Source organism: Mesoplodon bidens (genome assembly GCF_964165515.1).
Source record: "Mesoplodon bidens genome assembly, chromosome: 3".
NCBI lineage: Eukaryota > Metazoa > Chordata > Mammalia > Artiodactyla > Ziphiidae > Mesoplodon > Mesoplodon bidens.
In genome coordinates, this window is record NC_138178.1 from 135,462,990 (window position 1) to 135,480,331 (window position 17,342).

At 38.8% G+C, this 17,342-nt stretch overlaps 1 protein-coding gene across 2 annotated transcripts in view; it reads right to left on the bottom strand.

Moving 5' to 3' along the window:
* The window catches only part of ARMH4 (armadillo like helical domain containing 4), a 122,956-nt gene extending 108,445 nt beyond the window's left edge, over window positions 1–14,511 (bottom strand). For both annotated transcript variants that reach the window (XM_081229418.1, XM_081229417.1), the window contains exons 1-3: window positions 13,161–14,511; window positions 3,910–4,164; window positions 1,629–1,841 (exon numbers count right to left, since the gene is read on the bottom strand). In XM_081229418.1, coding sequence (XP_081085544.1) covers window positions 1,629–1,841; window positions 3,910–4,164; window positions 13,161–14,496 — 1,804 coding nt within the window. In that variant the 5' untranslated portion in view covers window positions 14,497–14,511. The remainder of the gene's footprint in view (window positions 1–1,628; window positions 1,842–3,909; window positions 4,165–13,160) is intronic.
* Between the last annotated feature and the right edge of the window lie 2,831 nt (window positions 14,512–17,342).

Sequence of the window (17,342 nt, forward strand, 5' to 3'; positions counted from 1 at the left end):
TCTTTTCATAAGCCTCAACAAGGATCATAACTTAGATCAAAACTGACAAAATATATTCTCAAAAAGAAGCTGGAATTGAGCTGTGTAGAAGAAAAGCACTAAAACTCTAGGACATCTTAGGCAAGTTAAAATTCTCACACATCTCAATATAACTGCCATCATCTACTAAATTTAGAAAAGTATTGCAGTCTCACAAGTATGGATTATTCACAAACACAATTTTTTTCCTCTGATTAAATAAGCCCTGCCGGGTAAAGCTGTCATCTCTAACTCAGGTTAATTTGGGGAAACCTGGTCTTTCCAGATGGCATCAAGGAGAGCAGACAGCTAATATGAGACTACATTCCAAGTTTTTATCTTAATGTGGAGAGCAAGAGCTGCTGGCCTCTGAGCTCGCTTTGATCCATTTCTTAAACCAGCACTCCATGGAATTCACAGTCCTCCTAAAATGTCACATTTCTCCACCAGAAAACTACCAGTATTACCCTGAAAGTCTGCAATACAGCCTGCTGCAAACCTGGCTGAACCACCTTCTCTGTTACAGAGTAGACAAAATATAAAATAACAGCACATCCTATGTCTTTACTGCATCCAACACATGGCTAATTTAGTGCCCAAAAGCTTACCTGTCTTCCAGATTAGTTTAAGAAACAGCACTACAAATCTCTGGGCATTTTGCAATCCAGCCAGGAGCTGTTCACCTGCCAAAATGCTGATTAATTAAACGACCTTTCATTATATTTCCCGACTTCTCATTTGTGGATGTGCAGCTGTGCTCCAAGCATCTTTTTTCATGCTCAACGCCAACGTCTTGGAAAGTAAAATTTGGCAAGAATTTCTCAGCCTTAACAGGTGAGGAGACTCTCTATCTCCAAAAAGTGGAACATCTAACCCAGAGACGTAATTAAGGGAGAATGACCCAGCATTAACAACCAGAGCAGTGTTACGAAAATACAATCCACATTAAAACTTCCACCCAAGAGCATCGGGTGGGGAAACTCAAGTTTTCCATTAAACCAGTTTTCTCAATTCAGCCTGCACACTGAAATCATCTCAAGCAACTCTTGAAAAATATTGATGCCAGATTCCATCCCAACTGAATCAGAATCGCTGGGAGAAGGACTCAGTCATTAGGATCCTTTAAAAGCTCCCCAAGGTGATTCTAATGTTCAACTGTAATTGAGAACTACTGATGTAGAGCAGGGGTCAGCAAGCTTTTTCGGTAAAGGGCCATCTCATAAATATTTTAGGCTCTGTGGGCAGTTAGTCTCTGTCACAACTACTCAACTCTGCTGCTCTGGCACAAAAGTAGCCACAGACAATACACAAATGAACAAGTGTGGCTGTTAATTAGGAACACTGAAATTTGGATTTTATAAAAACTTCTACATGTCACGAAATACTATTCTTCTTTTGATATTTTTCAATTGTTTGAAAATGTAAAGACCAATTTTAGCTTGCCATACAAAAACAGACAGCAGGCCGGATTTGGCTGGGCCATGGTCTACTGACCCCTGATCTACACTACACACAGAATATACTTATCCTGGATCTTTTCTCAAAGACAACAGTTGTTCAGTGACTCACTGAATCTGTCCCAGAAAAGATCCCCTTCAAAGCATGGATACCTTCAGATTCGAGTTGGTCCAGACCATAGGAGGGAGCTGTATTAACATAGCTAATGGATGGAGCAGCAGTTCTTCTCTCGGAAGATGCCTCAGGATCAGCAAGCGCTGGGGAAGTGCTAGGTGCTTCCTCCATTATCCCAGGGGGCGTCACTGGAGAACCCACAATTGGTGTGAACAACTCCTCATTCGGCCCTGTGACTGTGTCCATTAGGTCTGCCAAACACAAGAGACACGACCCAAAGATGATCAGTATGGGGAATATATACATATGCTTTTACTTAAATAAGAAATGATGAATGAAGCCAGTATCTTATATACAGTAAGTTTGGCACTTAGACCAGCTCTTCTTTCTCACATTGCACCAATCCAGCCACCCGAGGCAAATACTTTATCTTCCAGGAAAATATATTATCTCAAATCAGAACTTTGTTTTCAAATGTTAATCTCCCATTTATTCTATTAACAATATTATGGATTTTGTGGGATTTTATATAACCTATTACCAAAGGTAGAAAATTTAACAAAAATTTATTTAAATATACCCCAAGGATGACTTTTAAAAATCAAGTCAAAGAGTAAAAGCTTAGATTTGTGTCTGCAATATGCTCAATTTTAAAGCAGCCAAATTTAGCCCCAGATATTCCCAAATCTAGAAACTCTAGAATAGTAGTATTTTGCAAGCTTGGTGGATCATCAGAATCTCTCGAGGTAATTTTTTAAATGTCAGTTTTCATGCTTTCTACATATCCCAACATACCGAATCAGAACCTCCTTGGTGATGAAGCCTGAGAAACTATTTGTGAAAGTTCCCAGGATATGGATCCACAGATTCTCACATACATTGCTGTTTGCAGTATAAATGGAAGCAACCACTTTGGAAAGCAGTTAGGCATTGCCTCCTAAAGTCAAATATTCATATGCCCTATTGTCCAGCAATTCAGTTCCTAGGTATAAACCCAAGAGAATCTCCTACACACGTGCAATGGAGAATATGTAAAAGAATATTCATGGCAGCCATGTTCACAATAGCCAAACCTGGAAATGACCCAAATGCAAATCACTAGAAAAGACTGGATGAAGATTGGGTGAATAAGCTGTGATACATTTTCATGATGGAATATTGCAAGCAGTCAAAGCAAAAGAACTGCGGTAAGTAAATATAGGTCTTAGAATATTAAGTAAAAAAAAAAAGTCCCCAAAAGGCTATCCACAGCACAATACTGTTTTGATAAAGTAAAAAATCTAAAAGTTTTAAGTGTATAATATCAGGAGTACATACAGACACGATAAAACTAAAAGAAAAGGAAGTCAAGGAAATGATGAACCCAAGATTCAGGTTAATGGTTAACGGAGGAGAATGGGGTTTAGATGGGAAGGGTCATGGGGTTACCTGTAGGTTACTGACAAGATGCTAAGGGTTTTTTTTTGCAAGGGAGGCAGGCAGGCAGGATTAGAAGGTACTTATTACATTGTTAAAGATAACTCAGTTAATAAATAAAAGTAGGATTTACTTAGACCAACGATGAGACAGAGACATGAAGTCCAAAATTAATAACTAAATAATAATAATAATTTTTGTATTCTCAGGTGATTCTGATGATCACCCAGATTCGAAAACCTCACTGTCCTTCAGAAATCAGGCCATCTGAGGGCCTCCTACATAGGAAGTACTTTTTATACATTATTCAAAATCCTTAAAATAACCCATAAGACAGGTAGGCATTATTTAAAGAGGAACAAACCAAGGCTTGGAGACATTAAGAAACTTTCTTGAAGCCACAGTGCTAGTGAGGGCCAAAGCTGGGATTCAAACCCAGGTCTTTGTTGGTTTCACCCCCAGGTCCTTGCTGGTTTCACCCCTCTGGCACCTAGCAGCTAGATGTGTCAAACTAGGAGAGAATTCTCAGGAGGCTTGGCCTTCGTGGGCCTCAGAGATGAGCCACCAGGAGATTTTACTTGGGAACTAACCCCTTGTCCTTTAGCTGTGCCACACCTCTCCAAACAAGAAAGAGTTCACCTACCTTTCCTGCTGAAAAAATATACTTCCAGGTGAGGTGTGTGTGTGTGTGTATATGTATGTGTGTGTATGTGTGTATGTGTGTGTGTTGTGTGTGTATGTGTATGTGTGTGTGCATGTATGTGTGTGTGTGTATTGTGTGTGTATGCATGTGTATGTGTGTGTGTGCACCCTGGTGAAAGGGCCATCTGCCTCACTCATTCTATTCCTTATCATCTAAGATCCACCCTCAAAACACTGAGCACAATTCTCTCCCTTACAGACCTTCTACAGCGGGAGTAACTTCGAAAGACAGAGGGACGGGTGTCGTTGAAACCACAGTGGCCAGAGGCTCCCATCTTCTCGACAGCTGAGTAGCACCAGGAGCATCAGCTGTGGCAGAGGGCAACTCTTTCCCTCCCTCAGTCTCGACATTTCCTCTGGTAACCTCGAGGGTAGAAACCTGCTGCTCTTGCATCACTGAAGATAAAGTGGCTTCTGCTTCTTGAACAGCTGTTGTCATCTCTTGAGTGATGATGTCTTAAAAGGGAGGAAACAACATTTTTAAATACACTAAATCCCTATACCTGAAAAAGTCACTATATAATTAATAATTTTTTTAAAAAAGCAGACAGCCATTTCAGGGAATGAGAAGGGAGAAAAACAAACTGCCAGTAAATAAATGTTTTCAGTGTTGTTGTTTTCAGGAGTCATGAATCAATCTAAGACAGAGATAAAGATGTTAATATAAAAAACAACAGAATAACATTTAAAACAAAACAGGAAAATCAACAGCTGAGTTCCCTTCTATGAATATCAACATAATCAATTTGTTCAGAAACAAATTATACAAAACTAAGTTCAAAAATGCTCAGAAGCAGGGACTTCCCTGGTGGCACAGTGGTTAAGAATCCACCTGCCAATGCAGGGGACATGGATTCGAGTCCTGGTCTGGGAAGATCCCACATGCTGCGGAGCAACTAAGCCCATGAGCCACAGCTACTGAGCCTGTGCTCTAGAGCCCGTGAGCCACAACTAATGAGCCCGCGTGCCACAACTACTAAAGCCCGCGCACCTAGAGCCCGTGCTCCACAACAGGAGAAGCCATCTCAATAAGAAGCCCATGCACCACAACGAAGAGTAGCCCCCTCTCACCAAAACTAGAGAAAGCCTGTGCACAGCAACAAAGACCCAGTGCAGCCAAAAATAAATAAATAAATAAAAATAAATTTTAAAAAAATTCTCAGAAGCACTTGTATATATTAATTTTCACATTTGCTTTCCTGAAGGGGAACAGGAAGTTGACATTTTGAATTAAAGGAATACTAATTACAATAACTAATGTTTACTGAGTTATTATGTGCCATACACACACTGCTAAGTGAATGACGGGCATTATGTTTTTTTTTTCATTTATTTCTGCTCTGATCTTTATGATTTCTTTCCTTCTGCTAACTTTGGGTTTTGTTTGTTCTTCTTTCTCTAGTTCCTTTAGGTGTAAGGTTAGATTGTTTATTTGAGATTTTTCTTGTTTCTTGAGGTAGGCTTGTATAGCTATAAACTTCCCTCTTAGAACTGCTTTTGCTGCATCCCATAGGTTTTGGATCATCGTGTATTCATTGTCATTTGTCTCTAGGTATTTTTTGATTTCCTCTTTGATTTCTTCAGTGATCTCTTGGTTATTTAGTAAAATATTGTTTAGCCTCCAAGTGTTTGTGTTTTTTACGTATTCTTCCCTGTAACTCGTTTCTAATCTCATAGCGTTGTGGTCAGAAAAGATGCTTGATATGATTTCAATTTTCTTAAATTTACTGAGGCTTGATTTGTGATCCAAGATGTGATCTATCCTGGAGAATGTTCCGTGCGCACTTGAGAAGAAAGTGTAATCTGCTGTTTTTGGATGGAATGTCCTATAAATATCAATTAAGTCCATCTTGTTTAATGTATCATTTAAAGCTTGTGTTTCCTTATTTATTTTCATTTTGGATGATCTGTCCATTGGTGTAAGTGAGGTGTTAAAGTCCCCCACTATTATTGTGTTACTATCGATTTCCTCTTTTATAGCTGTTAGCAGTTGCCTTATGTATTGAGGTGCTCCTATGTTGGGTGCATATATAATTGTTATATCTTCTTCTTGGATTGATCCCTTGATCATTATGTAGTGTCCTTCTTTGTCTCTTGTAACATTCTTTATTTTAAAGTCTATTTTATCTGATATAAGTATTGCTACTCCAGCTTTCTTTTGATTTCCATTTTCATGGAATATCTTTTTCCATCCCCTCACTTTCTGTCTGTATGTGTCCCTAGGTCTGAAGTGGGTCTCTTGTAGACAGCATATAGTTGGGTCTTGTTTTTGTATCCATTCAGCAAGCCTGTGTCTTTTGGTTGGAGCATTTAATCCATTCAAGTTTAAGGTAATTATCAATATGTATGTTCCTATGACCATTTTCTTAATTATTTTGGGTTTGTTTGTGTAGATCCTTTTCTTCTCTTGTGTTTCCCACTTAGAGAAGTTCCTTTAGCATTTGTTGTAGAGCTGGTTTGGTGGTGCTGAATTCTCTTAGCTTTTGCTTGTCTGTAAAGCTTTTGATTTCTCCATCGAATCTGAATGAGATCCTTGCTGGGTAGAGTAATCTTGGTTGTAGATTCTTCCCTTTCATCGCTTTAAGTATATCATGCCACTCCCTTCTGGCTTGTAGAGTTTCTGCTGAGAAATCAGCTGTTAACCTTATGGGAGTTCCCTTGTATGTTATTTGTCATTTTTCCCTTGCTGCTTTCAATAATTTCTTTTTGTCTTTAATTTTTGCCAATTTGATTACTATGTGTCTCGGCGTGTTTCTCCTTGGGTTTATCTTGTATGGGACTCGCTGCACTTCCTGGACTTGGGTGGCTATTTCCATTCCCATGTTAGAGAAGTTTTTGACTATAATCTCTTCAAATATTTTCTCTGGTCCTTTCTCTCTCTCTTCTCCTTCTGGGATCCCTATAATGCGAATGCTGTTGTGTTTAATGTTGTCCCAGAGGTCTCTTAGGCTGTCTTCATTTCTTTTCATTCTTTTTTCTTTATTCTATTCCGCAGCAGTGAATTCCACCATTCTGTCTTCCAGGTCACTTATCCATTCTTCTGCCTCAGTTATTCTGCTATTGCTTCCTTCTAGTGTAGTTTTCATTTCAGTTATTGTATTGTTCATCTCTGTTTGTTTGTTCTTTAATTCTTCTAGGTCTTTGTTAAACAGTTCTTGCATCTCCTCGATCTTTGCCTCTACTCTTTTTCCGAGGTCCTGGATCATCTTCACTATCATTATTCTGAATTCTTTTACTGGAAGGTTGCCTATCTCCACTTCATTTAGTTGTTTTTCTGGGGTTTTATTTTGTTCCTTCATCTGGTACATAGCCCTCTGCCTTTTCATCTTTTCTATCTTTCTGTGAATGTGGTTTTTGTTCCACAGGCTGCAGGATTGTAGCTCTTCTTGCTTCTCGGGCATTATCTTATTTTATCCTCCCATATGTACTAAGGGGAGGTAGGTACTAATATTCTATGGAAGCCATATATCATAGTGGCCAAGAACACAGGCTCTAGACCCAATTTGCCTGCGTCTCAATTTGGACTCAGCCACCTACTATCTGCATGACCTTGAACGAATTACTTTATTTCTCTGGGCCTTGAGCTTCCTCAGTGGTAAAATGGAAATAATAAGAGTATCTATCTCATAGCATTTTTACAAAGATTAAATTAGATAACACATGTAAAATAGTACATGCCCAGTGCTTCATAAGTATTCAATAAATATCAGCTATTATTACCTCATTTTACAAACAACTTAGGTGTAGAAAGGCTAAGGAACCTGACTAAGGTTACATAGTTAGGGCTCTTAACCACTGTGCTAACTGTGCTTATCCCATCAACAGATGAATGGATAAACACACAGACACACAGACATACACACACAGAGGAATATTATTCAGCCACGAGAAAGGAAATCCTGCCATTGCCTAAGGAACAACTTGGAGTAGCCTCTGTAGAAGATCTGCACTTGCTTTTTTTTTTTTTTTTAATTATTTATTTATTTATTTATTTATGGCTGGGTTGGGTCTTCGTTTCTGTGCGAGGGCTTTCTCTAGTTGCGGCGAGCGGGGGCCACTCTTCATCGCGGTGCGCGGGCCTCTCACTGTCGCGGCCTCTTGTTGCGGAGCACAGGCTCCAGACGCGCAGGCTCAGTAGTCATGGCTCACGGGGCCTAGTTGCTCCGCGGCATGTGGGATCCTCCCAGACCAGGGCTCGAACCCGTGTCCCCTGCATTAGCAGGCAGACTCCCAACCACTGTGCCACCAGGGAAGCCCTGCACTTGCTTTTAAATCATAAAACAGAATGAAACAGACCTGTGGGGTATGATGTATCTATCAGAGGTCCACTTTCTTTACAACATTATAATCCACTCAAATACATTATTAAAGACTATTTATAAGGGTTAATATTTGCCCCCCTCCTAGGGAGGGGCTATGCTGGAAATTTCAAATACTGAGCCACTGTGAAAACTTAATTTCTAGAAGACTCTTAACTCTCTTTTTTTAAATACTAATGCTGGATACTTAGCACATTACCAAGTCCGGTAAATTATGCAATGAGAAATAACATTCTAGAAATAGGTGAAAAGGTTTTCTCAAAGTTTTTATTAATGACTTCATTGTTCTTCCTATTACTAAAAATATTTTTCCTCAGAAACAATTTATTTGCTTTAAAATAGTGTTTTGACATTTTTTGGTACAAGCAGTTCCATTTCTTGGTCTCCAAACAGTTTGGACTATTTTTTCTTTGAACTGGATATTTTTACATTTGATGGATTGATATACCTGGTTATAAGACAACCTTACTTGTGTTTCATATTCATATTTGCTCTTTGTGCCATTGTTTAAGTTTTTTTCTGAAATAAGATCACACATCTCTTAAGAGATAGGATTCATTGCCCTTTTTGTATCTTTAGCACCTAAGACAATGCTTATGTTTGCCATAAAAAGATAATATATAGTTTTATCATTTTAAGCAGTATGCATTCTCCATGTTGCCCTCATTTTTGAAAGCATAGTGAACTTTTGAGAAAAAATATGTCAAAATAGATGTTCACTCTATGCTCATAGTTTCATGAAACAGCAAGAAATATCAAAAGGGCATGGTATGGCCTTCCCTGGTGGGACAGTGGTTAAGAACCCTCCTGCCAATGCAGGTGAAATGGGTTTGAGCCTGGGTTCGAGCCCTGGTCCGGGAAGATCCCACATGTCGCAGAGCAACTAAGCCCGTGCACCACAACTACTTAGCCTGCGCTCTAGAGCCCGCGAGCCACAACTACTGAGCCTGTGAGCCACAACTACTGAAGGCCGCACACCTAGAGCCCATGCTCCACAACAAGAGAAGCCACTGCAATGAGAAGCCCACGCACCGCAACGAAGAGTAGCCCCCACTCACCGCAACTAGAGAAAGCCTGTGCGCAGCAACAAAGACCCAATGCAGCCAAAAATAAATAAATAAATAAAATAAATTTTTTCAAAAATGGGCATGGTATAATACTTTGAATAAGTGACTGCTGTTAGAGAAAGAAGAGTGAGAGCTAGAAATAGTAATGGGAATTTTTTAAATAACATTCAGAATTTCTCCACATCTCTCATTCTTCCCAATTCCTGTAGAGAAAAAATATATAATTATTATAGATTGCTTTTAAAACCTGATCTTCAAGTGAAACAGCTGAAGAACCAGCTGAATCAGAGAACTGACTATAATCTCAGGATCCTCATCTGTTCATAATACCCAAAAATGCCAAGAAATTATTGCATTCCCTGAAGAAGAGAATGTCTTAAGTAGTCCCTGGGCCCTAAAATGATTGGCATTTGAGGTGTTTACTTCTTTTTTTTTTTTTTTTGAAATTTAAGGCATTATAATGGAGTAAAAATTAAGAGTTAAAATTCAGGACACCCAGGGATAAAAGTCCATCTTCCAAGTATTGGAAGCCACCCCCAGTTCCTTGGCTGAATTTCCATCATCAGCTCTTCACACATACCCACCCCTATTCCCTTTTTTTTCCAATGATGAGTAAAACACACAACCTGCACCCCCATCACATTTACAGAATTCCTGTATAAAATTTCTCTAGAGCCTAACCTGCAGGAGTCAACAAATCTGAACACAGCCAGTAGGTTTGCTGAAAGTTGACTTCAAGAACGTGGTAGGATAATGCAATGGGTTGGTCATGACAGTTCATCAGTCACAGTTATCAGCCCTGCAGAGGGTGAGCCGAGACCTTAGACACCCCTCTTAGACAAATAAGGAAGGCCCTTAGATTTAATTTTGTCTTCCCCATTTCCAAATGGAGAAACTGAGGCCAACAGATTGGAAAAATTTTAATCAAGCTCAGTTGTGAAACCAGCTGACCACATCAGTGTGACTAAACCTTCTCGATTGATTAAAATGTCTTAATGGGCAGAACAGTTCCAAAGTCCCTCTGCCAATGCAACCAGGTGCCACTGGCTTCGTTCAGAAACTAATGACTCTTCAGTTTCTCCAGCTCCTTCAGAAGCTCCTGGGATAAGACACAATCCAGGATATTTCTGAAGCACTCTTTTGACAATGTCACTCTCTGGGTGGAGAAAAGGTGAAAGTTATTGCCCTACTGGGGGCTCCAGAGACTGTAGTTGTCCCATATCCCTCCCTCCTTGAGGTCACTAGGATCAGCATTTGTCCTGGGCAGGGACTTTGAGGTCACTTAATGATCTTGAGAAGGAGACTCAAGGAGGAAATCCAAACCTGTTTTGCAAAAGTGATCTTTCTTAAAACTAGATTGTGTGGGATTGAGTGGTTTACTTCTCAGAAATACTTGTAATCACCAGAAAATGGGTAGAAAAGCTTTTTGGCTATTCTCTTACTACTGCTGTCAATAATCTCAATTTTTCACATTATTTTTAACTCTACAAAACAACAAAAAAAGTAAAGTTGAAGGGAATTATTTGACCGTTCCTCTCTCTACCAAGAATATTTAGAAGCTTTTTGATTAATTTGGACAATGCAGGCAGTCGGATTAGATAATTCTAGTCTGAATGGTTCTCTATCTTCATTTAGTCATTCAATGAACAGATATTTACTGAGCACCTACTATGTGCCATACATTGTGCTATGTGCTGGGAATTAAAAGAAGTTGCCTGTTAAAAGACTGTAGTTAAGTGAGGCAATTATGACTAAGTAAGGAGCATATTCAATGATCAAAAAAAAACAATCAATTACCAAATTCATTTTACTTTTTGAGGCTGTATTAATGGAAGCTAATGCAAGTCTCGTACATAAGAATCATGGATTCAACTGTGCAGTGAATAATCTGGAACTACATGATTTAATGCTCCAGGAATATCTTAAAGTGTAATGGAGAACTGAAATAAACTTCTTGTTTGGTCATATTTAATATCTTCATGGTCATGTGGACCCAACTCTCTTAATAGAACTTAAAAACCAACTAACAAAACATTTTCTGGAAGCTTCTACGAAAACTTCCAGTATACTAAGTCTTACAGTCTTTAAAAAATGAATTGGACATGTAAAATTAAATCTTTTATCATTTTAATTCAATCTCCATAACACTTTATAAAACATATTACTAATTTGATATTTTCCATTAGCTGGAGTAACAGCTGTACATACTCCAAATTGGAATGAGCATATGCACATTACACTAAGTCTTTCCCTCCCCATTCTGTTACCTGACCAACTACACACAATAAAAGAAAAACATCGTCCATCAGCAACAAATGCAAGGATTGTCAGCTCATAGCATTCACAGATGTAGAAGCCACGAGGAAGTAGAAAGTGCAGAATCAAGCCAGCAGAGAGGATTTATCTGTACTGGTATTTTTTCCCCTTATTTCTAAAAGAATTTCTTTTTAGGAAAACAAAGTCAAAGAACTCATATGGTTAATACTATGAGATAAATATTTACCTAAGGCTTTTTGGTAAGAAATATCAGGAATGTGAGTACTTTTTACAACAATGTATAAATAAGTATCCAACATTGTTGATTATATCATTTAAACATATAGCTAATTTTTTCACATTTTCCTGTAAATATACACATTTTCATAATAAAAGATTTAAAAAATATTAATCTATATCAGGGTTTCTCAGATATATATATATATACACACATATATATATATATTTTTTGGCTCAGATATATCTTGGTTGCTGTGCACTGTACGATATTTAGCAGCATCTTGGCCTCTACCCCCTAGATGCTCTCTACTGTGATGACCAAAAATGTCTCAAGAAATAAGTAATGGAGATTAAGCGGTACAAACTTCCAGGTGTAAAATAAATGAGTCACAGGTATGAAATGTACAGTGTGGGGAATACAGTCAATAAATATGTAACATCTTTGTATGGTGACAGCTGGTAACTGGACTTATCATGGTGATCGTTTTGTAATGTATAGAAATACCAAATCACTATGTTGTGCAACTAACTAACTAGGAACTAACACAGTGTTTTAGGCCAATTATATTTCAAAAACACTAACACAGTGTTTTAGGCCAATTATATTTCAAAAACAAACACAGTCATAGAAAAAGAGATCAGATTTGTGGTTACTAGAGGCAGGGGACAGGGGGAGGGGAAACTGGATGAAGGCAGTCAAAAGGTACAAACCTCCAGGTGTAAGATAAATAAGTACTAGTGATGTACAATATGATAAATATAATTAACACTGCCATATGTTATATATGAAAGTTAAGAGAGTAAATCCTAAGAGTTCTCATTACAAGAAAAAAATGTTTTTCTATTTCTTTAATTTTGTATCTATATGAGTTGATGGAAGTTCACTAAATTTATTGTGATAATCACTTCATGATGTATATAGGTCAAATCATTATGCCACACAACTTAAACTTACACAGTGCCATATGTCAATTACATTTCAATAAAACTGGAAAAAATGTCTCCAAACATTGCCGAATGATTGGTGCGGGGGCGGGCAGAAGGCATGACGCAAATTATTCCCATTTGAATACCACAGGTCTATATGCAGGGGTTATATTTGGATGTAATTTTTATGAAAAATGCATTTTTTATTTATTTAATTTTGCTTTTCATTAAAACTTAGATAACTTACTTCTAAATTGTCACTTTAAAAAAAAAACATAAAACTTCTAAAACATTACAACGTTATGTGTCAGCTATATGTCAATTAAAAAATAATAAAACCAGGGCTTCCCTGGAGGCGCATTGGTTGGGAGTCTGCCTGCCGATGCAGGGGACACGGGTTCGTGCCCCGGTTTGGGAAGATCCCACATGCCGCAGAATGGCTGGGCCTGTGAGCCATGACCGCTGAGCCTGCGCGTCTGGAACCTGTGCTCCACAACAGGAGAGGCCACAGCAGTGAGAGGCCCGCGTGTCGCAAAAAAAATAAAAAAATAAAAAATAAAAATAAAAAAAACAATAAAACCAAACAGAAACATTCCAAGTTAAACAAAGCTTATTTTTCTTTTTTTTTCTTTCTTTCTTTTACCTTTAAATGTATTTCCCAATGGCTGATATGCCTCAGACTCATATTCTGAGATGGAAACAGTGGTCTCTAAGAACAGCATGGCATTGTTCTCCTTGGTGGATTCCATGAAGTCTGCAGTATTTTGGACCAGGTTTTCCACAGAGACTTTCATACCTTCCACTGGACTTGTGGGAGTAAAGGAACTTTGATCGGTGAAGGCAGATGATCTCTCATCCCCACGTGCTACTAGCAGGGCTGTTCCCCTGTGTGCTTCCCCTTCAGGCAGCCTCAGAGTCACATCTGCAGCCTCTGTCAAAGTTTTGCCCCCTTCCATGCCTTCCATACCATTACTGGTTGCTTGGGTTGTCTGAGACGTTTCCATTCTCACCTGAGTCTCTGTATTGTCTCCAAGCTTTGGGGTCTTTATCTGGCTTACACTCTCTAATTTGGTGTCATCCCACTCAACACTTACAACGGAGACAGCTGAAACAGCTATGCTGACACTCACTGTAACTTCTGGGGCTCCCAGCAGGCTGTCAGTTTCTGGCTCAACACTCAGGGTGGACTCGGAGGTTGCGAGCCAGTGCTTGGTGGCAGTAGCCTGGGTATTATCAGCTGTCATCTGGGAAGGCTCAGCACCTGCTGTGGGCTCAGCACCAGGAAAAGAAGTTGTCTTATGCTCTGGGTTTGCTTCAAATTTCTCAGTCCTTGGACGGGTGGTTAGCATCTCTTTAGCATTCACACAGGATAAAGGTGAATGTCCCAGACTAACTCCTGCCTGATTTTCAGTTGCAAACAATTGATCATCCACATAGTGCAGAAAACCTTGTGTTGCTTCAGTGGTCCCTTCCACAATGGGCTGAATGATGGTACTACGGGAGGATTCCTCCTTCTCATCAATATTCAGAGAAGCAGTTGGAGTGATAGGGTTGGTTAACATGGCCTTGGAAAGTCGGCTTTCAGGAGACATTCTCTCTGGCTGGCTGGAACCAAACACTTCTTCCCCTGCTGAGATCACTGGCTCAGTAGCAGTGTAAATGCCAGGGCTGTCAGGCTGCGTGAACCCAGCTCCTATAGGAGGGGTTTCTTTGTTACTAGGGAATACTTTATTTAATGATATTGTTGATGGTCCTGCTAACACTATCATTGGTTCTTCAGAGACCAGAGTGTACTTTGAAGTAATGGAGTTATTTTCTAGGTCATCTGTGTTCAGCCTCTCAGACTGCCCTTTTTCTTCATGAACGGGTGCTATCTCCCTTCTTTCCACGTTGGGGAAGGCCAGACATTGTGTGGCAAAGCTGAGAAGTATAAGGCTACAGAAAGCCAGACAAATGTGCAATACAACTGGTCTGCTCATAGTGGAAGAGAAACGTGCACATAAATTGGTCGAGTTGACAATTCCAGTAATTGAGTCCTGCAGAAAAATAAAGCATATCAAACTGTCATATAAATATATGTTGTAAATAAGCCCCTTTAAATTAAACCATAAGTAAAATAATCTCCTTGACTCCCAGCTCAGAGACAGTACATAGGAGAGGAATGTTCTATTTCTTTGTACCTTTGAGATGTGGATAACCCAGTTCATTTTTCCCTGCTGAATTTTCAGCTGATTTAACTTGAAGTTCTCTAGCAAAGGGTACACATAGTTACTAAGTTCATTGTTTTTTAAATACCTACTTGAAATAAACTACCCTTGAAGTCACATTTGTAATATTCTCCCCAATTCTTCTATTAATCATGGAGTCAAATGACTACAGAAATAGCAATACATCCAGGAAATAAAAAGTAAATTTTAACATTTATTTACATTACTTTCACAGAACCTTTTAAGTATGTTTTAAAACTTATCAAATATCATCATAAAATACTGAATACCAGTTTCATTCAAGAGTTTTTAAAGTATATAAATGACTTTCAATTAAAATTTATCTTTAAAATACTTAAATTGTTTTCTCTGAAACAACTATAAAAATTATAGGTAAAACCTTCATGTCTCAAAAAAAGATTAGAAAAGGTAAAATAGTTAAAATGTAAACAAGTGTGTTTTTTGAAAAAAACTTTTTTAAGAGAACCAAAACACATTTTAAATTAGCAGTCTTTACTGAATGCACATTATTGTAAGATTAAGATTTATTGTATTTTTTTACAAACTGCTCACACTTTCATGACAACTAAAATTATATCAAAACTGCTAATTTCCCCCCAAACTTAAGGGTTTTAGGTCTTATCTATCCCATCATCAGAAAGTTCTTAGATAATGTGGGTTTTCTAGAAACTTAAACCTAGGAATGAAAATTCTAAATCTAAATATAAAGACCTTATCTTTATAAAAGTTATACCTTTCCTTTCTTCCATGTCTGATCATTAAACTATCTGGGTTAAGCATGTGATGTGCACACATCAAGTATAAAAATTGACATTTTCGGGCTTCCCTGGTGGCGCAGTGGTTGAGAGTCCACCTGCCGATGCAGGGGACACGGGTTTGTGCCCCAGTCCGGGAAGATCCCACATGCCACGGAGCGGCTGGGCCCGTGAGCCATGGCCGCTGAGCTTGCGCGTCCGGAGCCTGTGCTCTGCAACAGGAGAGGCCACAACAGTGAGAGGCCCGTGTACTGCACAAAAAAAAAAAAAAAAAAAAGACTTTCCTTCTGTAATTAAGTGTCAGCCACCTGCTTTCTAAATCCAATTACGACAGAAAAAGTGGGGTGAATTGCAAGCCTATTCTATGCCTGAATATTGCAGCCATATGCTCCTTCTCCCCACTATTCAAAGTGACGCCTGAACTTTAAAAGAAGCAGAAAAGACAGCCTGTAGGAACGGCAGCAGGGAACACATCTGCAACTCAGATGAATTGGTAGATGACCTTCAAGTTCCAGGTCTTTCTCTGTCTTTCCAAGCACAGCGCAGGTTCACATAGGCACTCCCATGAGTTTGGTGTCCTTCGCTGGGAGTTGCATGATGTTGGAGAATAAATAAGGAAAGACTGACCCTTGGCAATTCAATGACAATATTTCAACCTAAACAACCATCTGCAATCACATTTTGAAGGCTCTAGGCCTTTTCTTTTTTCCTCAACATTGTCTCCTGTCCCTGGCAAAGTGCCTGGCACAGAGGAAATGTTTAGTAAATACTGGCTGATGTCTATAGCCCTGCTTTGCTGGAGGAGGGGGAGGGAGGGGAGATTTCATTGTTTATTAGAAATTGGGTCTTAATTATCTTAAATTAACTCAAATATCAGAATATTTAACAAACAAAACATTTCTCTAACTTCTCCTTTACACTGTGACTTTCGAGGCTCCTTTCTTTTCACTATATCCATCAGTGCAAATTAATTCAGATAAATGAACTCTCACCCAGTTGCTAACTGATAGTGGACATTAACTTCTAATAGCTTAAAAAGCATCTCTTTCTGAGCAAGTCATAGCACTATGTCATTCGCTATCAAGGTATCCTAATGGCTTGGCAGTTCTCTGAACAATTCACTGCATTTCTGCCACCAGTGAGCAGATAAGCTGTTCTGTCAAGCCTTATCTTCGACAATCTTAAATAGATACAGTCCAGAATCTGTTTCTTTGTCAAGTCTAGGCATATTCAAGTTTCAAAGACAAATGAAAGGCAACATAAAAAAATACAGCCTTAGCCGTCTTGTTAGACTTAATAATCAGGTTTTTTCAAACACTTGGTCAATATTTTTCCAACTAAAATGTATGCTGCCGTTGTTCAGTGTGTTACCAAAATGCAGACACAAAAGGGAAACAGTGTATTCAATCATTCTCATCGGTGACAAAGCTGCTTTTTTCAAAGCAAGTTGAGTTTCATGTATAATATATAAGGAACATGAGCATTGCCCTAAGGGTACTCAAGACACAGGAGGCCTGTAGAGTATGCCAAAAAACTAGTGACAATTTGCCTGATATTTTCCTTTTGGGGGGATAAACACAAATACCTTAAACAGCTGATGTGGAGTTTTGGGAAGAAAGCTGCCTTAGATTTTCTTTGTCTACTGGATGGTACTTGGATGCCACCTCAAACACACCATCTTCATCTAAACTGCGGTGTCATCTTGAACTCTTCTCTCCTGTATATTCCAGATTCACAACTTCTGTGGATCCTTCCCTCATAATATCTCTTGGAATTGTCCCTTCTTGGGGACACTGGATTGTCATTATTTTAACTGCCTCTAACTGATGATCCTGATCAGAC